Source organism: Coregonus clupeaformis, chromosome 14 (assembly GCF_020615455.1).
Source record: "Coregonus clupeaformis isolate EN_2021a chromosome 14, ASM2061545v1, whole genome shotgun sequence".
Classification (NCBI taxonomy): Eukaryota; Metazoa; Chordata; class Actinopteri; order Salmoniformes; family Salmonidae; genus Coregonus; species Coregonus clupeaformis.
Window position 1 is genome coordinate 32,370,547 of NC_059205.1, and position 25,036 is coordinate 32,395,582.

At 44.2% G+C, this 25,036-nt stretch overlaps 1 protein-coding gene across 5 annotated transcripts in view; it reads right to left on the bottom strand.

Moving 5' to 3' along the window:
* The window catches only part of LOC121581008 (phosphatase and actin regulator 1), a 96,984-nt gene that overhangs the window by 4,378 nt on the left and 67,570 nt on the right, over window positions 1–25,036 (bottom strand). For 2 of the 5 annotated variants that reach the window (XM_041896294.2, XM_041896291.2), the window contains exons 4-12: window positions 24,297–24,353; window positions 22,009–22,215; window positions 20,401–20,824; window positions 16,027–16,214; window positions 15,677–15,833; window positions 4,610–4,674; window positions 3,386–3,447; window positions 2,215–2,355; window positions 409–485 (exon numbers count right to left, since the gene is read on the bottom strand). In XM_041896294.2, the coding sequence (XP_041752228.1) occupies window positions 409–485; window positions 2,215–2,355; window positions 3,386–3,447; window positions 4,610–4,674; window positions 15,677–15,833; window positions 16,027–16,214; window positions 20,401–20,824; window positions 22,009–22,215; window positions 24,297–24,353 (1,378 nt within the window). The remainder of the gene's footprint in view (window positions 1–408; window positions 486–2,214; window positions 2,356–3,385; window positions 3,448–4,609; window positions 4,675–15,676; window positions 15,834–16,026; window positions 16,215–20,400; window positions 20,825–22,008; window positions 22,216–24,296; window positions 24,354–25,036) is intronic. The other 3 variants (XM_041896292.2, XM_045224801.1, XM_041896293.2) reach the window with 2 other exon arrangements.

Here is a 25,036-nt window from a genome sequence, read left to right on the forward strand (position 1 = left end):
GCTCAAACGCAATAAGAATAAAATACATTCCACAAATTAACAAGGCACACCTGTTAATTGAAATGTATTACAGGTGCCTATTTCATGAAGCTGGTTGAGAGAATGCCAACAGTGTGCAAAGCTGTCAAGGGAAAGGGTGGCTACTTTGAAAAATATAGAATATATTTTGATTTGCTTAACACTTTTTTGGTTACTACATGATTCCATAGTTTAGATGTCTTCACTGTTATTCTACAAAGTAGAAAATAGTAAAAAGAAAAGAAAAACCCTGGAATGAGTAGGTGTCCAAACTTTTGACTGATAATGTATATCAAGTATTTACAGGTTTGTATAGCCATTGCTTTCCACCATGACATTCAGGGGTGTGTTCATGCATACCATTAAACATGCTAATCCACATCTCTTTACCTGGTTAAATGGCGACTTGACTCATGCACTTCCATCTCGTTGCTCTTGAAATCGTTCAGTTCCTTCCGTATGGCTGCCTGTAAGGGACAAACAGAGAGAGGGGGAAGCAAAGGGTTTGTGCCAAGACTAAAAGAAAGTCACTCAGTCTTGCTCCGTGTCCTTTTAGAGAGACACTTCATACATAAATCTACTCTCATCTTAAAGGGCAAGAGTGAATCAACTAAATTCTCTCCACTAAACACACTCCTCTCATTTATCCATCCCTCTCCCTCCCACTGGTTTGAGAAAGGGGGCAACAGGAAAGTGCAAACTAGGCATACAGTAGACGACACATCCTTACATCGTGGGAAAACCTATTACGCAAATTGCCTGCATAATTTTGTCATCCTGAAATCTGTGACCGGTGTGCTCACATTACACCAGTTTGCGCACATCGTGACCCGTCTAGACTCCTTCCTGTCCTGCGATTTCCAGCTGTGTCGTGGCACCCGTGGCATCATTACCCCTCCTACTCTGTGGCTGGTTAGCTTAAGTTGCTGCATCAAGCTGATGAGCATTTCAACAAGGGTGAATAATGTTTGACAAAATAACTAAAATCTCTCCATCTTCCCCTTCTTCTAATCTATTGAGATAAAGGTGACTCCGGTGTTAAGTTTTGCAATGTGCAACCAGGACTTTGTCTCTGATTAGACACTATAAATCCCTAAAATGATCTTGTCCCAAAAGATGACTCAATCTTCTAGGAACGACATAGATGACTCAGTCAGGGCTTTTGGATAATCCCCCTGACATGTTCCGACACAGGCCGATGATGTCACAGACAAGTCTAAATTAGCAGGATGACACAGGGGAATGTCTCGTCATCTTATCCCCTGAGAAGAGTAGGATGCTACTGACCTGAAAACAGGAAGACATAAAAGCCCTGACCTCTGGTAACTTTAGATGCCAGGAACGTAATGTAATGTCAATGGAGCGTGTGCAGTGAAGAGCGAGGGGTCCTGAGGCACCGTCTGTCCGTCCCCTCGTTATCATGTTACGTAAAGCCGGGGAACATTGTGTAACAGAAGGCAGAGTTAGCTAGCTTCCGTGTTTTTGCTTTCTTCGCCCGAAATGGTCCTCAGGTGTTGACCCCGTATGCTTGGATCCCAGCGCTGCTGCTCACGTCACAGGGATAACTGAGGGAGAGAACGGCTCACTCTTCTCAGAACTACAGAGCTCATTAAAAGTCTGAACCACGCTCCGACAGCCGGCGGATTGCTCGGGGGTGTTTACTCTTTGAGTGGTAAAAAAAAGTGTGTGTGGGGGGGGGACATCTGAACGAATAAACAGCAGCACTGGATGTGCTATGAGGAGAGGAGCACAAATTTCCTGACATTATACTCCTGCATTATGCTTTTCTTTGAGCTCTGAACTGAAGGATGTAGAGGGATTGATCCAGGGCAGTCTGCTGAGAGGGGCTGCTGTCACGGATGCCATTACTGCTATAACAGCAGAGGGGAAGTACAACACGGACCTACAGGCTTTGAACCTTTGTTTGGACCTAAATAATAGATCTAGAGGAATAGATGATGGGAAGATCCACATTGTGTGGCTGAAATTGTTCATGTGCTCCCCAGGGCTGTGCATATGTACTGTAGGCATACATGGTTTTCTCTGCAGCATCAACCAACTTTAAATAAGCTATATAGCTCATAAATGGTACACAACCTCAAAGGCCATTTGATGCTAAATGACAATGCCTAACAAAGCGCTGAGTAAATATCTCTTAACCCACCCATCCACTCATCCAGCCCCACCACTACTTGCCTTGTCAGCTGCTGTGAGGCGGGTCCAGGGTTTGTCTGCCCGTCGGTCGTGTTCCGGGGCATCAGACACCTCTACGTAGTCACTGAAGCGGATCAGGATCTTCGCCTGTCTCAGCTCCTCCACCGTGGGCCTCTGACTCAGCTGGAACAAGAGAAAGGAACAGAGGATCAGTAACTATCTGGGCCTGTATGCAAAATACATTTCAGAGTAGGAACGCTGTTCTAGGATCAGGTCCCACCTGTTCATATACTGTATAATCTTACTCATTGGGATCTAAAAAAAGGCACAACTGATGCTAGATCAGGACTCTAAAAGCTAGTAGGTTGAATTTCTTTCCAATTTCTATACAGCTTTGTTTCTGAAACGACCTAGTTATACTGTACTCCACATGATAGAGAAGTGTGTTGGGAGTATAGCCTGTACAGAGCAAAGACCACTACATCAACCTTTGGCCAGGAGGAGGCAAATCAGGCCTGCACGCTAATGAACTGAAGGTAAACTAAACATCAATATAGCTTGGTTTCTAAAACCACCAAGTTATACCGATTGATCAGACTAGGGAATTTGGCTTGACTTAAATACTAGTCCCAGGGGCTACATTACTACATCTGGTAGTGATAAGGCTTATTTTTTTTACTAAGAGAATGAAAGACTAGTAGTTGTGTATGAGTTCCCGATCATTAGGGTATGTTCCCAAACGGCAGCAAGTACAGAACTGTATAGCTGCTATAGCCAATCCCTGGGACGACAGCAAGGTGTTTGCAGAGACAGCTGGTGCAGGAGACAGTGCTGCTATGCAATTTAAGGTGATAGGAACACGCCCAACACCTCACCGTGGGGCAGAGAGAATTTGGCTTGGGCCACGGATGGTATCTTCAGTGCCCTTGGCCTATCGTCTCCTGGGGTGACCTTGGATATATAGCGCTGTGACTACCACGGATTTCACACCTTTCTCTCCGCTCACCCTGAGTGAGTCATTGTTGTGCTTTTTGTTTTGCTGTGTGAATGTTCTGTCCCTTCCAACACCTTAGAGAACAACAGTGAGCATTGGCAGTTGGCACGCTGTTGCGCACAGGGGTTATGTAGCATTTTTCTAAAGCTATTTAGACAGAATTGGCAGTTCCACAGTTTTTGGACACCCCTTTCTCTCCTTCTCTTGCTCCTGCCTTACCTTTCGTGTCAGTCGCCGTTTAATCTCCCTCTTCTCCTCCAACTCCTCCTGCTCGTTGCGCGCTGTGGGAAACACAAGGGGTCAGAGGTTAGTCCGTGTCTCAGGGTACAAATGGTGAGTGGGCTGAGCTGCTTAGGAAACATTTTAACACTACTGGAAGGAGAATAAACAGCTAATTTACATAATGTCGCTGATTAAAATGCAGCAGCAGCACAAACGCTCTTCTTAATATTCCACGTCGCTGAATTTCTCAAAGCCTTAAATTGTTTATCATCATTGCCTGTTTGTAATGTCTGACTATTTGCATTGCAGAAATGGAGGAAGGGAAATGCTGTCTCTCTATCCATCATTCCCACATGGCTAGTTCTTCCACGTTCATTAACATGGGGTTGTTTGGCTCGTTTAAGTTATATTAAAATAGCAAAATCGCTTGCTTCTAGGGAACGTCGGGACTATTCAGACCAAAAGTCACATCCAGTTTTGCTCAGAAGAAATACTCACATCTCACTAGAGATTCCCCTTAGCCTGTTCCATGGATGCTCTCCAAACTAATTATCAGACAAGCACCCTCCAGCTTTAGAGGGAAGGAGTTAAAAGCAAAAGGAGGCAGAGGACCAAACACATACTAGACTAGCTTATCTAAAATACATAACGATGCCACTGTTCAAAGACTTGCCCTATTTATCTAACCTAGGCAGTGTTGTGTGGGAGACTTCCATTCCTGGAGTCTTTTAGGTTGCACCCCGCGTTTCTCTCCTCTCAGTTTTTCCCTCTCCTTACACACATAGCCAATCACAGAGCAACCTCTGGGGGACCAAGGCACTGATGGTAAACGAGTCTATTGCCTGCGTCTCTGATACGGAGTGCGTTTGAGCTGAGAAACTAGCCTCTCTGGGCTAGCTAGAATCCAGAGGGAACCACCCTGCCTTGCCTTCCTCAGATGGAGGAGAGAGAAGAAAGGCAAGATGTATGCCACCGGCTCTGGGATAAGTAGGCCTCTGAAATAACCAGGGTAACTGTGGTTCGAGGTGGCTTGCGTAAAATACTTATTAAACGTGGAATAATATGGTACAATCGGGTTAGTCAAGTAGTCACTGGGAATAGTAGTAAATGGGAGAATAGTAGTGTGGTTTCATAGAGAGGTGATTATGATCAGTAAATGGATGCTGTCCTGTTTATATATAATGATGGTATGTTATAATGATAGGGAGTAGAGGTACATACAATACTCACGTTTCAGGATATTCCGCTGTTCCAGCTCCTCAGCACTGGGCCTCTGACTCAACCGCCTGCACAAAAACACAACCAAACACACACACGGTCAAGTCAACCACACAGCAAACACGGTCCAACGCAACCTCCAATAGAACAAAAAATAAACATGATAAACCCCTGAGCAACAAAAGCAAAAACTTTGGCAACTAGCCTAATCTCCATAGACAACCATACGAATCATGGTTAACTCAACCTACATTGAGTCAGTAAAAATACCCACAATCAAAGTCAAATTACCATTCTACAGAAACGCATGCAAACATGAATAATTTCCCCCTCAATTTAGCAGCTCACTACTTCTGTGCATGTTGTTTTAGGACAAGTCCTATCAAGTCCTAAAATCACGAGCCAAATCACGAGGAAAATTGTCAGTTTCTCTTCCTACATATCTAGCCAGTTAGTCACTCCCCTGCTGTCACTTCTCCTTAAGCGGACTCCATCCTGTCAGTGTAATCTAAGTGACCGTTTGAGTGACATCTCGAGTGCCAACCAGCACCAGTGTCAGCTATGGCAGAGTTGGCACATGTCAGGACTGGTGGTATCTCAGTCAGTACAGAAATCTACATCCATTCTCTGCCAGACATGAATAGAAACTGACTGAATTCAAGACAGTGAGCAGCAATATTCCATGGGTAGGCAACTTTCCTTATTCTCCGTATATTTGTTTTAGATCAGCACCAGTATTCTCAAGATCATGATGATATAACCCTCCTTTGCTTCATTGAGATCCTAATGTACTTACAGATAGATTACCATCTTTACGACATTCTTTAAGACAGATAGATTACCTTCTTTACGACATCTGAGTCCGAATAGAACAGCGCCGGAGAAGATGGCTGCCGTTTTACAGCCCTCTAACCAATTGTACTATTATGTGTGTTTTTCCGCGTTATTTGTAATTTATTTTGTACATAATGTTTCTGCCATCGTCTCTTATAACCAAAAAGAGCTTCTGGATATCAGGACAGCGATTACTCACCTCGCATTGGACGAATATTTTTTCTTCAACGAGGCGGCCGCGAAGGATATCATACAGACACCCGACAAGGCCCAAATCCCCGTCATTCGCGTGAGGAAGAGACGGAGATATCGCGGACGCAGATCCGGGTGCCTTGTAAGGATCCGACGGCGGCGAGTAAACTGCCTCTTCCATCAATCCTATTAGCCAACGTTCAAGCTTTTGAGAATAAAATGGACGATTTAAGATTACGGTTATCCTACCAACGGGACATTAAAAAAAGTAATATCTTATGTTTCACGGAGTCGTGGCTGAACGACAACAATGATAACATTCAGCTAGCAGGCTATACGCTACATCGGCAGGACAGAACGGCTGACTCTGGTAAGACAAGGGGTGGCGGTCTGTGTATATTTGTAAACAACAACTGGTGCACAAAATCAAATACTAAGGAAGTCTCGAGGTTTTGCTCGCCTGAGGTAGAGTATCTTATGATAAGCTGTAGACCACACTATTTACCAAGAGAGTTTTCATCTATATTTTTCATAGCTGTCTATTTACCACCACAAACCAATGCTGGCATTAAGATTGCACTGAATGAGTTGTACAAGGCCAGTAATCAACAGGAAAACGCTCATCCAGATGCAGCGCTCCTAGTGGCCGGGGACTTTAATGCAGGGAAACTTAAATCCGTTCTACCTAATTTCTACCAGCATGTTAAATGTGCAACCAGAGGGAAAAAAACTCTAGACCACCTTTACTCCACACACAGAGACGCATACAAAGCTCTCCCTCGCCCTCCATTTGGCAAATCTGACCATAACTCTATCCTCCTGATTCCTGCTTATAAGCAAAAACTGAAGCAGGAAGCACCAGTGATTCGGTTAATAAAAAAGTGGTCAGATGACGCAGATGCTAAGCTACAGGACTGTTTTGCTAGCACAGACTGGAACATGTTCGGGATTCTTCAGACAGCATTGAGGAGTACACCACATCAGTCACTGGCTTCATCAATAAGTGCATCGATGATGTCGTCCCCACAGTGACCGTACGTACATACCCCAACCAGAAGCCATGGATTACAGGAAACATCCGCACTGAGCTAAAGGGTAGAGCTGCCGCTTTCAAGGAACGGGACTCTAACCCGGACGCTTATAAGAAATCCCGCTATGACCTCCGACGAACCATCAAACAGGCAAAGAGTCAATACAGGTCTAAGATTGAATCATACTACACTGGCTCTGACGCTCGGCGGATGTGGCAGGGCTTGAAAACTATTACAGACTACAAAGGGAAGCACAGCCGCGAGCTGCCCAGTGACACAAGCCTACCAGACGAGCTAAACCACTTCTATGCTCGCTTCGAGGCAAGCAACACTGAAGCATGCATGAGAGCACCAGCTGTTCCGGATGACTATGTGATCACGCTCTCCGTAGCCGATGTGAGTAAGACTTTTAAGCAGGTCAACATTCACAAGGCCGCAGGGCCAGACGGATTACCAGGACGTGTACTCCGAGCATGTGCTGACCGACTGGCAAGTGTCTTCACTGACATTTTCAACAAGTCCCTGACTGAGTCTGTAATACCAACATGTTTCAAGCAGACCACCATAGTCCCCGTGCCCAAGAACTCTAAGATAACCTGCCTAAATGACTACCGACCCGTAGCACTGACGTCTGTAGCCATGAAGTGCTTTGAAAGACTGGTCATGGCTCACATCAACAGCATAATCCCAGAAACCCTAGACCCACTCCAATTTGCATACCGCCCCAACAGATCCACAGATGATGCAATCTCTATCGCACTCCACACTGCCCTTTCCCACCTGGACAAGAGGAACACCTACGTGAGAATGCTATTCATTGACTACAGCTCAGCATTCAACACCATAGTGCCCTCTAAGCTCATCACTAAGCTAAGGATCCTGGGACTAAACACCTCCCTCTGCAACTGGATCCTGGACTTCCTGACGGGCCGCCCCCAGGTGGTAAGGGTAGGTAACAACACATCTGCCACACTGATCCTCAACACGGGGGCCCCTCAGGGGTGCGTGCTCAGTCCCCTCCTGTACTCTCTGTTCACCCATGACTGCATGGCCAGGCACGACTCCAACACCATCATTAAGTTTGCCGACGACACAACAGTGGTAGGCCTGATCACCGACAACGATGAGACAGCCTATAGGGAGGAGGTCAGAGATCTGGCCGTGTGGTGCCAGGACAACAACCTCTCCCTCAACGTGACCAAGACAAAGGAGATGATTGTGGACTACAGGAAAAAAAAGAGGACTGAGCACGCCCCCCATTCTCATCGACGGGGCTGTAGTGGAACAGGTTGAGAGCTTCAAGTTCCTTGGTGTCCACATCACCAACGAACTATCATGGTCCAAACACACCAAGACAGTCGTGAAGAGGGCACGACAAAGCCTATTCCCCCTCAGGAGACTAAAAAGATTTGGCATGGGTCCTCAGATCCTCAAAAAATTCTACAGCTGCACCATCGAGAGCATCCTGACTGGTTGCATCACCGCCTAGTATGGCAACTGCTTGGCCTCTGACCGCAAGGCACTACAGAGGGTAGTGCGTACGGCCCAGTACATCACTGGGGCAAAGCTTCCTGCCATCCAGGACCTCTATACCAGGCGGTTTCAGAGGAAGGCCCTCAAAATTGTCAAAGACTCCAGCCACCCTAGTCATAGACTGTTCTCTCTGCTACCACACGGCAAGCGGTACCGGAGTGCCAAGTCTAGGTCCAAAAGACTTCTCAACAGCTTCTACCCCCAAGCCATAAGACTCCTGAACAGCTAATCATGGCTACCCGGACTATTTGCACTGCCCCCCACCCCATCCTTTTTACGCTGCTGCTACTCTGTTAAGTATTTATGCATAGTCACTTTAACTCTACCCACATGTACATATTACCTCAACTACCTCAACTAGCCGGTGCCCCCGCACATTGACTCTGCAACGGTACCCCCCTGTATATATAGCCTCCCTACTGTCACTTTATTTTACTTCTGCTCTTTTTTTCTCAACACTTTTTTTGTTGTTTTATTCTTACTTTTTTTGTTTAAAATAAATGCACTGTTGGTTAAGGGCTGTAAGTAAGCATTTCACTGTAATGTCTGCACCTGTTGTATTCGGTGCATGTGACCAATAACATTTGATTTGATTTGGTTCACACACACACACGTCAACCATGACCTCTATTCTCCCTCCTAGTTACTTTGTCAAGAGAAGTCACATTGAGGGAGAGTGAGCGGAGGAGAGAAGGGAAGAAGGATCTAGGGAGAAAGAAAAAAAAAAAGAGGGGGAGAATGCAAGAGTTAAGAGGGGCTGCTGCCACGGATGCCATTACTGCAATAACAGCAGAGGGGAAGTTCTATTTTATTATGCCTGCAAGGTCTACGAGAGAGATCTCTTGTATCAAATCTCTGACATGACTGGCTGAATACAGTATGACATTTTAACAAGGTCGTTGAAAATGCTTTTAGATAGAGGAGATCACTTTATTGGTCAATTGCACACAAAGTCCAACCGAAATTTGACTTCCGCTTTTAACCCAACCCCTCCGAAAGACACCGCCAAAACCTGTATGTGTATGTATGCGTGCAGAGGGGATGCCACACTGGGCGCCCCGGGAGCTGTAATGGGGGGTTAAGTGCCTTGCTCAAGGGCACAACGGCAAGCAATGGCATCTAGGATTTCATCCCAGCGACACTTTTACATTTGGGTTTTTTGGAATACACTTTGAATAAGCTCTGAACGCAGTAGAAGTAGCTATTCGGACTGAGTGGACTTTATTGATGATGGCTAGCTAGAGCACCTTCTACTGCAGTGGGCTGAATCAAGGTTACAGAGTGTTTCTTGGTCGTCTTAAACAAATCTACATTGAAACAAAAGTAGACACACACGGTTATGGGCTGTAAAAAAATACTACACCTGTACCATGTCAAATAGAGTAGAAATGTATTCAAGTTTGCATCCTAATATTACACATACATAACATTACATGCATACAGTACCAGTCAAAAGCTTGGACACCTACACAGGGTTTTTATGAATGTTTTACTATTTTCTACATTGTAGAATAATAGTGAAGACATCAAAACTATGAAATAACACATATGGAATCATGTAGTAACCAAAACAAAAATGTTGAACAAATCAAAATATTTTCTCTTTGATATTCTTCAAACAGCCACCCTTTGCCCTGATGACAGCTTTGCACACTCTTGACATTCTCTCGACCAGCTTCACCTGGAATGCTTTTCCAACAGTCTTGAAGGAGTTCCCACATATGCTGAGCACTTGTTGGTTGCTTTTCCTTCACTCTGCCGTCCGACTCATCCCAAACCATCTCAATTGGGTTGAGGTCAGGGGATTGTGGAGGCCAGGTCATCTGATGCAGCACTCCATCACGCTCCTGCTTGGTAAAATACACCTCCAGGCTGTGTAAGGGCTTTTGGGTCATTGTCCTGTTGAAAAACAAAATGATAGTCCCACTAAGCCCAAACCAGATGGGATGGAGTATCGCTGCAGAATGCTGTGGTAGCCATGCTGGTTAAGTGTGCCTTGAATTCTAAATTAATCACAGACAGTGTCACCAGCAAAGCACCCCCACACCATAACATCTCCTCCTCCATGCTTTACGGTGGGAACTACACATGCAGAGATCATCCATTCACCCACACTGCGTCTCACAATGGCACGGCGGTTGGAACCAAACATCTCCAATTTGGACTCCAGACCAAAGGACACATTTCCACCGGTCTAATGTCCATTGCTTGTGTTTCTTGGCCCAAGCAGTTCTCTTCTTATTATTGGTGTCCTTTAGTAGTGGTTTCTTTGCAGCAATTCGACCATGAAGGCCTGATTCACACAGTCCCCTCTGAACAGTTGATGTTGAGATGTGTCTGTTACTTGAACTCTGAAGCATTTATTTGGGCTGCAATTTCTGAGGCTGGTAACTCTAATGAATTTACCCTCTGCAGTAGAGGTAACTCTGGGTCTTCCATTCCTGTGGCGGTCCTCACGAGAGCCAGTTTCATCATAGCGCTTGAAGGTTTTTGCGACTGCAATTGAAGAAACTGTAAAAGTTATTGAAATTCTCCGTATTGACTGGCCTTCATGTCTTAAAGTAATGGACTGTTATTTCTCTTTGCTTATTTGAGCTGTTCTTGCCATAATATTTACATTTTAGTCATTTAGCAGACACTCTTATCCAGAGCGACTTACAGGAACAATTAGGGTTAAGTGCCTTGCAAGGGCACAGACAGATTTTTCACCTAGTCGGCTTGGGGATTAGAACCAGCGACCTGTCGGTTACTGGCACAACGCTCTTAACCACTAAGCTACCTGCCGCCCCAATATGGACTTGGTCTTTTACCAAATAGGGTCATCTTCTGTATACCCCCCCCCCCCACCTTGTCACAAAACAACTGATTGGCTGAAACGCATTAAGAAGGAAAGACATTTCACAAATTAACTTAAGGAAGGTACACCTGTTAATTGAAATGCATTCCAGGTGGTGAATACCTCATGGAGCTGGTTGAGAGAATGCCAAGAGTGTGCAAAGCTGTCAAGGCAAAGGGTGGCTATTTGAACAATGTCAAATATATTTTGATTCGTTTAACACTTTTTTGGTTACTACATGATTCCATGTGTTTTCATAGTTTTGATGTCTTCACTATTATTCTACAATGTAGAAAATAGTAAAAATAAAAACCCTTGAATGAGTAGGTGTTCGAGAGAGAGAGACAAATAACAAAACTGTTTGACATGGATGGATTATCTTGGCAAAGGAGAAATGCTCACTAACAGGGATGTAAACAAATTGGTGCACAAAACTTGAGAGAAACACTATTTTTGTGCATAAGATCGCCATGAACAATGCCAAGCATCGGATGGAGTGGTGTAAAGCTCACCGCCATTGGACTCTGGAGCAGTGGAAACGCGTTCCCTCTTCACCATCTGGCATTCCAACGGACTAATCTGGGTTTGGCGGATGCCAGGAGAAAGCTACCTTCCCGAATGCAGCGCCAATTGTAACTTTGGTGGAGGACGAATAATGGTCTGGGGCTGATTTTCATGGTTCGCGCTAGTCCCCTTAGTTCCAGTAAAAGGGAAATCTTAACGCTACCACATACAATTACATTCTAGAGGATTCTGTGCTTACACTTTGTGGCAACAGTTTGGGGAAGGCCCTTTCCTGTTTCAGTATGGCAATGCCCCCACGCACAAAGCGAGGTCCATACAGAAATGTTTTGTCGAGATCGGTGTGGAAGAACTTGACTGGTATGCACAAAGCCTTGACCTCAACTTTATCGAACACCTTTGGGGATGAATTGGAACGCTGACTGCGAGCCAGGCCTAATCACCCAACATCAGTGCCCGACCCTACTAATGCTTGTGTCTTAATGATAGCAAGTCCCCGCAGCAATGTTCCAACATCTAGTGGAAAGCCTTCCCAGAAGTGTGGAGGCTGTTATAGCAGGAAAGGGGGGACCAACGCCATATTAACTCCCATGATTTTGGAATGAGATGTTAGACGAGCAGGTGTCCACATACTTTGTCATTTAATGTATGCAGAATTTTGTAGGCCATCCATAATAGCAGTTCACGAGGGCACGGAAAGTTTAAAATAGTCCCTAAGAGACCCCCCCCCCCCCAAAACAAAGATTGGTCACTGACTAAACAGCAATCAAAATCAAATATCACACATCGTGCCAATACAGGCCAATCAAATCGAGCTGTGCATACAAACTGAACAGTGATAGTCGGAAGATTTTCAAAAAGAACTTGGTTTAAGTCAAAACTAACCTCGGCCACTCAGGAACATTCACTAGTCTTCTTGGTAAGCAACTCCAGTGTAGATTTGGCTTTTTGTTTTAGGTTATTGTCCTGCTGAAAGGTGAATTAATCTGCCAGTGTCTGATAGAAAGCAGACAACCACGTTTTCCTCTAGGATTTTGCCTGTGCTTACAGTAGCTCCATTCAGTTTCTTTTTTTTAATGCTAAAAACCTCCCCAGTCCTTTACGATTACAAGCATACCTATAACATGACGCAGCCACCACTATGCTTGAAAATATGGAGAGTGGTACTCCATAATGTGTTGTATTTGCCTGAAACATAACACTTTGTATTCAGGACAAAATGTTTCTTTGCAGTCTTACTTTAGTGCCTTGTTGCAAACAGCATGCATGTTTTGGAATATGTTTTATTCGGTACAGGCTTCATTTTTCCACTGTCAATTAGGGTAGTATTGTGGAGTAACTGCAATGTTGTTGATCCATCCTCAGTTTCCTTCTATCACAGCTGTTAAACTCTAACGGTTTTAAAGTCACCATTCGCCTCATGGTGAAATCCCAGAGCGGTTTCCTTCCTCTCCGGCAACGGAGTTAGGAAGGACGCCTGTATCTTTGTAGTGACTGGGTGTATTGATACACCATCCAAAGTGTAATTAATAACTTTACCATGCTCAAAGGGATATTCAATGCTCTTTGCGAGGCATTGGAAATCCTCGTCTGTGGTTGAATCGGTGTTAGAAATACACTGCTATTATTGCACACAGTGAGTCCATGCAACTTATTATATGACTTGTTAAGCAAATGTATACTCCTTAACTTATTTAGGTTTGTCATAAAAGGGTTGAATACTTACTGACTCAAGACATTTCAGCGTTTAATGTTTAATTATTTTGATTAAAAAATGAAAAACATAATTCCATTGACATTATGGGGTATTGTGTGCAGGCTAGTGACCCCCCCAAAAAACTCAATTTAATGCATTTTATATTCAGGCTCTAACACCAAAATATGGAAAAAGTAAAGGGGTGTGAATCCTTTCTGAACGCACTGTAGCTAGCGATGAATTATATATATATATATATATATATATATATATATATATATAGCTATGGATGGCTTTAGCAGCTAGTATGGCTAGCTATCTAATAGTCTAACTTATGTTAAAAATCGGTAGCCTAGTTGTCTAGCATGCCAATGTTAGCAAGCTATCCTTACAGCTAAGATGGCTACATGGCTGACCACCACCCGATGATAGCCATTATGGCTAGCACAGTTGTCACCATGTGTAGCCAGGACAAAAACATATTTTCACAATTTCACTAATATCAAAATCAGAAACATGTTTTTGGGCTCATTCAGTAGATTTTAACCGGATTTAAAAACATCTACTGGATTCTACTTTAAGTACCATTTATATTCCTAAAACTTGAAAATGATACTGCTGCTGCTTCTTGTTGTCACGGCTTTTTGATTTATGGCCATGACAAAACACCGGTTTGAGATGTTCCAATTCATAATCAATATGCTGAAATAACGTGATATTTTGACAACCAATAAATAAAAATAAAAAAAGTTACCACACACACTTAAGCTAAATTAGTACCTTATAAACTGCACACGGACCATTATTTACCAAGCGGTCACTCAAGACTGGAATTGATTAGCTTGTTCTACTGTAAAGATTGGTTTAGTGTCATGACAATAGCGCGTGCAAAATAAAATGACTCACAACACTTCTTTCGGTCTCCGTCACCATCAGAATGAGGAGAGGAGAGGAGAAAATATGAGAGAAGAGATGGTTAAGGTCATAATGACCTCCTCCAGGATTAGAACCATCCATTTATACTGGCCTGACACAAAGAGATCCGCTACGGAGGAGCACAATGCATGTGGAAAAGAGCAAGAAATTGGGAGTTATGACGCTTATGAGTGCGTCCCAAATGGCACCCTATTCCTTATAAAGTGCACTACTTTTGACCAGAGCCCTATGTGCCCTGCTAAATGTAGTGCTACGGCTGCACAATTAATCAAATTCACGTTGATATATTGTCATGTGCAATATCCATATCACAAGAGATCCATTCCATTCTCAGTGTAACGTCCAGTTATTTCTCTTCTTATGGCTGCTTCCCACATTACAACAAGCCTTCTGCGAACACCACACCATGTGCCAATCACAGCAGGGAATAGTAGCAGAGTACGCCCTCTTCTCTTTCACATCAAACCATAAATGTACCCTCTCTTTAACACCCAGTCTCTTCTCCTCACATTCCTGATCTTGTTCGCTCTTCTACTCCCCCCTTTCCATTCTGTCCAGCCCTTTATTCAGTACCATCTCATTGTCTCCCCACTCGCAGGTTCTGTTCTGTCCAAACAGAATCCTGTTCAGTGATGGTAGATTAATTGAAACCATAAATTCATTGACAAAGACGTCATGGCTATGTTATTTTCTCCTTGGATTAAAAATAACCCATCTGTATATTGCCATGTTCAAATTAAATATGAATCAAATGAGTGTGTTACTGCTGTGTTTGCATGAGATTGGCTAGCGAGTGTGTAACCACTGTGTGTTCTGTCAGTATAGTGAGAGTGAGGAGGAGTGGGGTGGTAATGGTTTGACACATATCACAGTGGTGATTCAGTAAGCGAGGGAGGACGGCAGGCAGTGGGAAGAAAAGAGGGAGGGAGAGCGAGCGAGAACAGAGAGAGACAGATTATGCATTGCTGAAATGACGTCAGCTCATTGAGATGGAAGGTTTGTCTTTAAAACAGATGGAAATAAAATAAAATGGAAAAGTGTTTTGATAAAACGCAAGTTTACATTTGCTTTTAAAGCATCAGAAGGGAGTGAACTGCTTAAGTGAGATGAGTCATATCTAGTTATGTTAGAAGGGATATCAGACCATTTTCCCAGTGGGCCAAAGCGCCATATTTGTCTGTTAAAAGTTTCCTGACAGCTCTTATAGAGGAGAAATGGACACACCTTTCAAAACACAGAGAGCTGCCAGTCTTCACTGCAGCAGACAAGAGGCATACTTAGTCTAGCGCTACATTAAGGTTGTTGAAGATATTTAACATATGAAGTGGGCACGGCTCTCTATTTACAGAAATACAATGAAGTCTGTTTTAGTCACTATCCATCTGTGACTCTGATAATTGCACTACTGAGAAGACCCTGGTCCACCTTGCGATCCTCTAATGTTATGAGAGTTCTGCATGGGCAGTCTGTGTGTGCCCTCTCTCTCTTACCGTGTGAGCTTGGTGCCTATCTGCTGCCTGGACTCCAGCCTCTCTTCGTCAGTCTGCATTGGCAGTATGTTCTTCTCCTCCAGCTCACTCTTAGATGGACGGTTACACAGCTTGATGGCCAGAGAGTCCTTCCTCAGCACCTTCAGAGCCAGGGTACCTACAGACAGACGCCAGGAGTTAAAAAAATTACCAGACCCATGGTACCTACACAAAGACCCACCTAAAGTTAACAGAAATGACCAGACCCAGGGTAACTATAGTGCAGAGACGCCACTAGTTTTTAAAAAAAACATCTGGGCTATGTGGCTTAGGGGACAAACATTTTATCTGTGTGTGTATGGACCCCTTACTTGTAAAGAGCGAGTCATCATCCTCGTCATCATATTCATCATCATCCTCATCCTCGTCTTTGTACATACTGGGGAGGTCCTCGTAGTCGGACTCGTTGGGCATGTTCTCCTTGTCGTCCTCGTCGATGACCAAAGAGGGCACCTGGCTTCTGTCCAGCAGACTACACTGACCAGAATGCATTGCATTGCTGCAGGGAGAAGAGAGAGGGTGGGGGATAGTGTTCATGTTCGTGGTAATGATGGATAGAATCTTCTTCACAGTAACCTCGCCCATCTTCCACTTTCCCATGTTCCAGTGGGAATCTAATGGTTGCTATAGAAATGCAACAAGCTATAGAGAGTCATTATGACCATGACTCTACAAGTGGTTGACTCATTCCTATCTCCTGTGTAAGTCATCTGTGAAATGGCAGTGGCTGGAATTACCTTGACGCACCTCGATGTGTGAGTGTGAGGCTGTGAGCTAGCCATTTCTGGATCATGGTCATTAGCACAAAATTGTCCATCTTGACTTGCAACCATTGAGCTAGTTAACCAGATATGTGTGTCTGTCTGAGCCATAGGTTCCTAGCTGGGAGTTCAGTCTGTATGACAGCCACAGCCTACATACCATTAGCTAGTTCCCCATATCCTTCATGTCACAGACCTTTCAGGTCAAATTAAACAAAGTGGTCAATTACCTGGGTCAGCTTGCATACTGCAGTTGTAGAGTGGGGTTTTGATCCACATATCAAACGGCCTACACGGATATCACAGACTAGCCACAAAGCCCCTGCTGTGAGCGCCCACTGAGGACTGTTCAGCTCACCATGAGACACGCAAAGCAAGTAATCAGAGGACCAGGGAGGAAAGGAGTCGTGAGAGGGACTGTGTGTGTATGTTTTTTTTGTTTTTCTATCCTTGTAGGGACCAGAAGTGGGGACATTTCGCCAGTCCCAACAGGAATAAGGCTATTTTAGGCTTAGGTTTACAATTATGGTTAGAATTAGGTTTAGGGAAAATATAATTTTGAATGGGAATCAATTGTTTGGTCCCCACAAGGATAAAACAAACATTTGTGTGTGTGTGTGTGTGTGCGCGCGCACAGTACCAGTCAAATGTTTGGACACACCTACTCATTCAAGGGTTTTTCTTTATTTTTACTACATTGTAGAATATAGTGAAGACATCAAAACTATGAAATAACATACAGAATCATGTAGTAACCCCAAAAAAAAGTGTGAAACAAAATCAAAATATATTTTATATTTGAGATTCTAAGTATTTTTTTATTTTATAGTAGCCACCCTTTGCCTTGATGACAGCTTTGCACACTCTTGGCATTCTCTCAACCAGCTTCGTGAGGTAGTCACCTGGAATGCATTTCAATTAACAGGTGTGCCTTGTTAAAAGTTAATTTGTGGAATTTATTTCCTTCTTAAATGTGTTTGAGCCAATCAGTTGTGTTGTAACAAGGTAGGGTTGGTATACAGAAGATTACCGTATTTGGCAAAAGACCAAGTCCATATAATGGCAAGAACAGCTCAAATAAGCAAAGAGAAACGACAGTCCATCATTACTTTAAGACATGAAGGTCAGTCAATACGGAAAATCAAGAACTTTGAACGTTTCTTCAAGTGCAGTCGCAAAAACCATCAAGCGCTATGATGAAACTGGCTCTCATGAGGACCGCCACAGGAAAGGAAGACCCAGAGTTACTGCAGAGGATAAGTTCATTAGAGTTACCAGCCTCAGAAATTGCAGCCCAAATAAATGCTTCAGAGTTCAAGTAACAGACACATCAACAGCAACTGTTCAGAGGAGACTGCGTGAATCAGGCCTTCATGGTCTGATTCACGCAGACCATGAAGCCAAGAAACACGAGCAATGGACATTAGACTGCTGGACATCTGTCCTTTGATCTGGAGTCCAAATTTGAGATTTTTGGTTCCAACCACTGTGTCTTTGTGAAAAACCCTTGTATGAGTAGGTGTGTCCAAACTTTTGACTGGTACTATATATATATATAACACACACACACACACACACACACAGCTCAAAGAAATAAAGGGAACACTAAAATAACACATCCTAGATCTGAATGAATGAAATAATCTTATTAAATACTTTTTTCTTTACATAGTTGAATGTGCTGACAACAAAATCACAACAATTATCAATGGAAATCAAATGTATCAACCCATGGAGGTCTGAATTTGGAGTCACCCTCAAAATTAAAGTGGAAAACCACACTACAGGCTGATCCAACTTTGATGTAATGTCCTTAAAACAAGTCAAAATGAGGCTCAGTAGTGTGTGTGTGGCCTCCACGTGCCTGTATGACCTCCCTACAACGCCTGGGCATGCTCCTGATGAGGTGGCGGATGGTCTCCTGAGGGATCTCCTCCCAGACCTGGACTAAAGCATCTGCCAACTCCTGGACAGTCTGTGGTGCAACGTGGCGTTGGTGGATGGAGCGAGACATGATGTCCCAGATGTGCTCAATTGGATTCAGGTCTGGGGAACGGGCAGGCCAGTCCATAGCATCAATGCCTTCCTCTTGCAGGAACTGCTGACACACTCCAGCCACATGAGGTCTAGCATTGTCTTGCATTAAGAGGAACCCAGGGCCAACCGCACCAGCATAAGGTCCCACAAGGGGTCTGAGGATCTCATCTCGGTACCTAATGGCAGTCAGGCTACCTCTGGCGAGCACATGGAGGGCTGTGCGGCCCCCCAAAGAAATGCCACCCCACACCATGACTGACCCACCGCCAATCCGGTCATGCTGGAGGATGTTACAGGCAGCAGAACGTTCTCCACGGCGTCTCCAGACTGTCACATGTGCTCAGTGTGAACCTGCTTTCATCTGTGAAGAGCACAGGGCGCCAGTGGCAAATTTGCCAATCTTGGTGTTCTCTGGCAAATGCCAAATGTCCTGCACGTGTTGGGCTGTAAGCACAACCCCCACCTGTGGACGTCGGGCCCTCATACCACCCTCATGGAGTCTGTTTCTGACCGTTTGAGCAGACATGCACATTTGTGGCCTGCTGGAGGTCATTTTGCAGGGCTCTGGCAGTGCTCTGGCAGTGCTCCTCCTGCTCCTCCTTGCACAAAGGCGGAGGTAGCGGTCCTGCTGCTGAGTTGTTGCCCTCCTACGGCCTCCTCCACGTCTCCTGATGTACTGGCCTGTCTCCTGGTAGCGCCTCCATGCTCTGGACACTACGCTGACAGACACAGCAAACCTTCTTGCCACAGCTCGCATTGATGTGCCATCCTGGATGAGCTGCACTACCTGAGCCACTTGTGTGGGTTGTAGACTCCGTCTCATGCTACCACTAGAGTGAAAGCACCGCCAGCATTCAAAAGTGACCAAAACATCAGCCAGGAAGCATAGGAACTGAGAAGTGGTCACCACCTGCAGAACCACTTCTTTATTGGGGGTGTCTTGCTAATTGCCTATAATTTCCACCTGTTGTCTATTCCATTTGCACAACAGCATGTGAAATGAATTGTCAATCAGTGTTGCTTCCTAAGTGGACAGTTTGATTTCACAGAAGTGTGATTGACTTGGAGTTACATTGTGTTGTTTAAGTGTTCCCTTTATTTTTTTGAGCTATATATATATATATATATATATATATATAAATAAAAATGAGGACCCCCATTGAGAGGATGTATTGTACTCATGCATACATAGTCTACCTGAATAAATAAGGGTACCTAGCTCTTCTACAGTACCCCTCTACACATGCAATGATGATGATACTGGCTTTGTCCCGTTTCAATTAAAAGATGATACTGGCTTTGTCCCGTTTCAATTAAAAGATAGGGAGATGAAGAATGGCTGACAGATTGATTCTTGTTGAGGTTTTTTTGTCCCATTTTTTGATTTCTGCAACCAAATGTTACATAAGCTACAGAGAAATGACATCATGTCCAATTTACCAATACATTTCTCCATATTCCTTTTTCCAGTGTCTGGTAGGGGGGAGGGTAGAGGACAGGACATGCTGTGCCAGGATTGCCTTTGGAGGAGGCCTGTGTGCCATGGTGCATACACACACACTGCTGTCAAAGTGGGCCACCCTTTACCAGTGGGACAGAGCGAGCTGGGTCAGACCTCTACAGCAGAGCCACATGGTGGCAGCCTGACACCAATATCACCAGGCAGGGGTGACCTGACCTACAAACCAGCTGGACCTGCTAGACTGAACACGCATTTAAAAAAAAGAATTCATATTTAATTTTGAAATAGAACTGATGCTACACTCCACTCCCATTATAAAGTTGTGCCATCTAAACTATACATTTCTACCTGCTATAGAAACTATTCAACCAGAGATACATACATTACGGTTTTATTTATTTAATACTGTGTATACAACAACTCACTTCTCCAGCCTCTGCAGGTTGAAGGCCAGCGTCTTGTTGAGCTCCTCGATGATGCGGCTGGGGGCGTGGCCTTGCATGGATCCGTACTGCAGCTGGAGCGGGTGGCTGTGGCCATGGTTATAGTTATGGTTATGGTTGTGGGTGTGTCCGTGGTTATGGTGGTTCCCGCCCCCCATGAGGCCCTGGTGGAGGTTGGCCAGGGCTGTGAACTGCGTGGGCAACAGAGGGCCATGGTGGGGGGGATGGCCCTGTGGAGGGGGGCACTTCTGCTGGGAGAAGGTCCTGAGGGGAGAGGGTGAGGAGCAGGAAGAGTTGTCCATTCCCCCTTGAGACACACAGATCATAACCTTCTTGGGAGGTAGAAGAGGAGAGAGCTTCCCTCCCTGGCCTGGCATACAGGGCAGCTTCATCTGCTGGCAAGAGTCTGGACAGAGATGGGTAGAGAAAGAAAAAAAGAGAACAAAACATTAACATTAAAACAGGTAAATGTCAATGTCACTTTTTTTCTGAATTGCAATAGCAGGGAGTAGTGCATACTTTGATTAGTGCAGGGACTTTGACATGTTGGTTCTTCAAAGCTGCTAATTGTTGAGTATAATGTTAGGGCCATGCATTCGTTTTTCCTGGACACGTAACCTGCTCTTGGCCATATTGTAAGACACTGGCGACAGTCAGATACAGTGGATAGAAGTGACTGTGTACAGTAGAAGGCCCAGACTTGATTGAGCAGGGAGAATTAGATTAGGCTATTGCCACTTCTGACTGACAGATCGGCCCTGACAGACAGACTAGAGCTGACCTGGCTACACTGGGACTTAATGACACTAATCTCTCCATCCGCCATCTGCACAGAGACACAGTGTGCGTGCATGCACACACACACACGTGTCTACGGACAATAGGTTTAGGATTATTCAACTACGTAGCTGCCCAAACAAACGTTCAGTGTGTCTGTCTCGGAGCTCTGTACTGTAAACCATTTGCAAGTTCAGTTGATCTTCCATCTTGGTATTCAGTGTGCGGAGTGCCAAACATGATTATGATGTATATAAAACACTTGTCCCAATGTCCCCGTTGTTGACAGGTCTGGGCCTTAGATGAAGACCTGTGGTTGTCCTTCAACACCCTCAGGGGAGAGACAATTACAAGAAGCGCTTGACTGACTGTCCAATCCACTTTCCCTTTCTTGAAGCGGATCAGCAAATCTTGTTGTGGAGTTGTCTTTGTAGAGCTGAGACAAATTAAATCGACACCGACCATACCAAGCACTTACAGGCATTTTGCTGATATCGTTCATTACGTTAAGTAGCCTATACTATGGAAATGTGAAGTTTGAAATTAAATACGTTTGCTATATGGGTGATTGTTAATGGGAGAATTGATGGCTACAATAATCAAACTAGTAGTAGTAGTAGTAGTAGTAGTTTAAAGAGTAATACAAACTTTTTTATTTTTAACTGGTGCACTTTGTTATAAACATTGTTCTCGCATCAATTCATTTATTGTGATACAGATTTTTGTCCATGTCACCCAGCTCTACGTCTTTGGCACATTAACAAGGGGCATAAGTGGCAGGGCCGCTGTAGTTGCTGATGTATGTGCGCTTACCTGTGCTGTAGTTGGGAATCCTGTTGAAAGGTTTGGGGGGGAGCGCAGGGGGCTGTTTGTGGTACATAGGGGTCTTGGCGGTGTTGTCCTGAACGTTGCAGAGGAAACCAACAGATTTCTTTGAAGGAAGGACCATAGACGACTTCATACTAGAGAGCTCCTGAGTACAGACTCCGCCCTCCATCGAGGATCGGAACTCCACGGTTGCTGAGAGAGACAGAAACACCAATTATAAACATAATGTACAGGCAAAATGAAAATAATGGTCTACAAAGGTGAAGAGAACAAATTAGGTGTTGCATCATTCAAGTGAAGGATATGGTAGCGAGATACAAACACACATTGCATTCGGAAAGTACCCTTTCCAACAGGACAATGACCCTAAGCACACAGCCAAGACAATGCAGGAGTGGCTTCGGGACAAGTCTCTGAATGTCCTTGAGTGGCCCAGCCAGAGCCTGGACTTGAACCCGATCAAAACATCTCTGGAGAGACCTGAAAATAGCTGTGCAGCGACGCTCCCCATCCAACCTGAGCTTGAGGGGATCTGAAGAATGGGAGAAACGCCCCAAATACAGGTGTGCCAAGATCATAGCGTCATACCCAAGAAGACGAGGCTGTAATTGCTGCCAAAATATATATATATATATATATATATACACACACACACACACACACACACACATACACACTTGCTAAAATTTCTAAAAACCTGTTTTTGCTTTGTCATTATGGGGTATTGTGTGTAGATTGATGAGGGGGAAAAAACTATTTAAATCGATTTTAGAATAAGGCTGTAATGTAACAAAATGTGGAAAAAGTCAAGGGGTCTGCTTTCCAAATGCACTGTATATACACACACACAAATTAATCCTCCCAGACAGGTGTGTTTTGCGGCCATCAGATCCTGCTGTGACAACCTCAAATGCACCACAGCTCCTTGTTCCTTTCGCGTCAAGAGGTCGCCTCCCGCTAGCAACAACGGCGAGAAAAAAATGACTCATTCTAAAGTGAGGATACTCCAAGAGATGTTCAAACAGTGGAGTCTGACAGCTGGCCATGGACCAATTCCTAACCACATCAAAAAAAGTGATGAAATGGTTGCATAATGACGATTGTAGCAAGCTGGCTGCACGAGGTCCATACGTAGCTGGGAAATTCCGTAGGGAGACAGACCGATGTCTGACACATGGGGCCTCATGAGAAAATACCCTTTTGTGACCATAAGTTGATAGTAGTAGTTCAACTTTCCTTGGTTGACGGTCTTTCAAAATACTTTTCCTCATGCACATTGTCAGGTAAGAGACTGTTGTTTCTAAAGGATCACAAAAGCTGAAATGCAATGAGTAAGCCTACTACAGCATGTGAGCAAATCAGACTGATGAACCATTGCTCCAATAAAAGGACAAGGTTTGAGAGGGATCAGACAATCCCGTTTCACTTATTCCATTTCCCAAATGCCATCAATACAAAGGACGATGGGTGATTTTGAACACAGTAGGCTATTAAAAAAATTATCATTCATATGTTTTGGGTGTGTTTCAGATTATTTTGTGTCCTCGGAGGCCTCATTGGTGTCACACTTTTGCCACAGCTAACACGCCTCCAACTCCACTAAATCATGATCTTCAGCTTAGAATGCAATTAGTTTAAGCAGCTGTGTTTGCTAGGGATGGGGAAAAAGGTGTGACACCACTCCGGCACTCGAGGACTGAGTTAACCTCCCTTTCCCAACAGAATTTTTGTTGTTGAAAAATTCCCAAAAATCGGTCTTCTCATGAAAACGTCTGTAGCGTCCGAATAGTTTGGCCTAAAAACTAATATGACCACTCTATGGAAAGTTGCTACCATGATTATGGATAGTCCTGAAGGAATCGTGAATAATGATGAGTGGGAAAGTTAGACGCACAAATAGGGCTGTAGCAAGCTGGCTACAGCCCTATTTTAGTCATTTAGCAGACGCTCTTATCCAGAGCGACTTACAGTTAGTGAATACATATTTTTTTTATACTGGCCCCCCGTGGGAATCGAACCCACAACCCTGGCGTTGCAAACACCATGCTCTATCAACTGAGCTACATCCCTGCCGGCCATTCCCTCCCCTACCCTGGACGACGCTGGGCCAATTGTGCGCCGCCCATGAGTCTCCCGGTCGCGGCCGGCGGCGACAGAGCCTGGATTCGAACCAGGATCTCTAGTGGCACAGTTAGCACTGCGATGCAGTGCCTTAGACCACTGCGCCACTCAGGAGTACCTACAACAACAAAATCAGAGCATGTCATAAACACCTTTAGCATCTCCAGTCCTCCACGCATACAAGCCACTGATGCACGCCTTTGGAACATCTACATAAAAACAAAAAAATTCAAATAAATCAATTTAATATACACCATCACAATAAATCCATTTATTTTAGGCAGGTCTAAAGAAACATTATGATATGAAGAAAATATATTTCAGAAGAACAGAATACAAGTTGGCCTACTGTATGTTATCTGGCTATGCTCCATGCCATAGGCTGTAGGCTTGTTCATTTAGCAGGCAAGATATGTGTATAAGTCCTGTGCCATTATTTTATAGTAAAATAAGAATATAATTGAACTTAGCTGAATAAAATGAAAGAATATCTTTCCCATTCCAGAGCAAATGCACATACATATGAAGTTGCTATGTTGAGCATAAAAGTGATCACTTGAAACAGGTCCTATATGCTAGATTTAGAGCTATTTGGCAACTTTAGTTGTGAATTATACAAACCTTAGAAATCTAAACATATAGCCTATGGCCTGCATGATGAGACTATAGGCTATATGATCTGAGAAAGTCGCAAAATAAAGCTTGCGCTCATTGCCTCAGGCTGCACACGCTGTTTTCTCATCAAGTGATCATATTTTCCTCCCCCATCAGAATATTCTCAATGTAATATTGTCTTTACTAATATGTCAAATTAGTTTTGATTTAGACTGGCCTATTATCAAATGGGCAGGAACAGGGGCAGGGGAAAAATACATGTCATCATATGCACTGG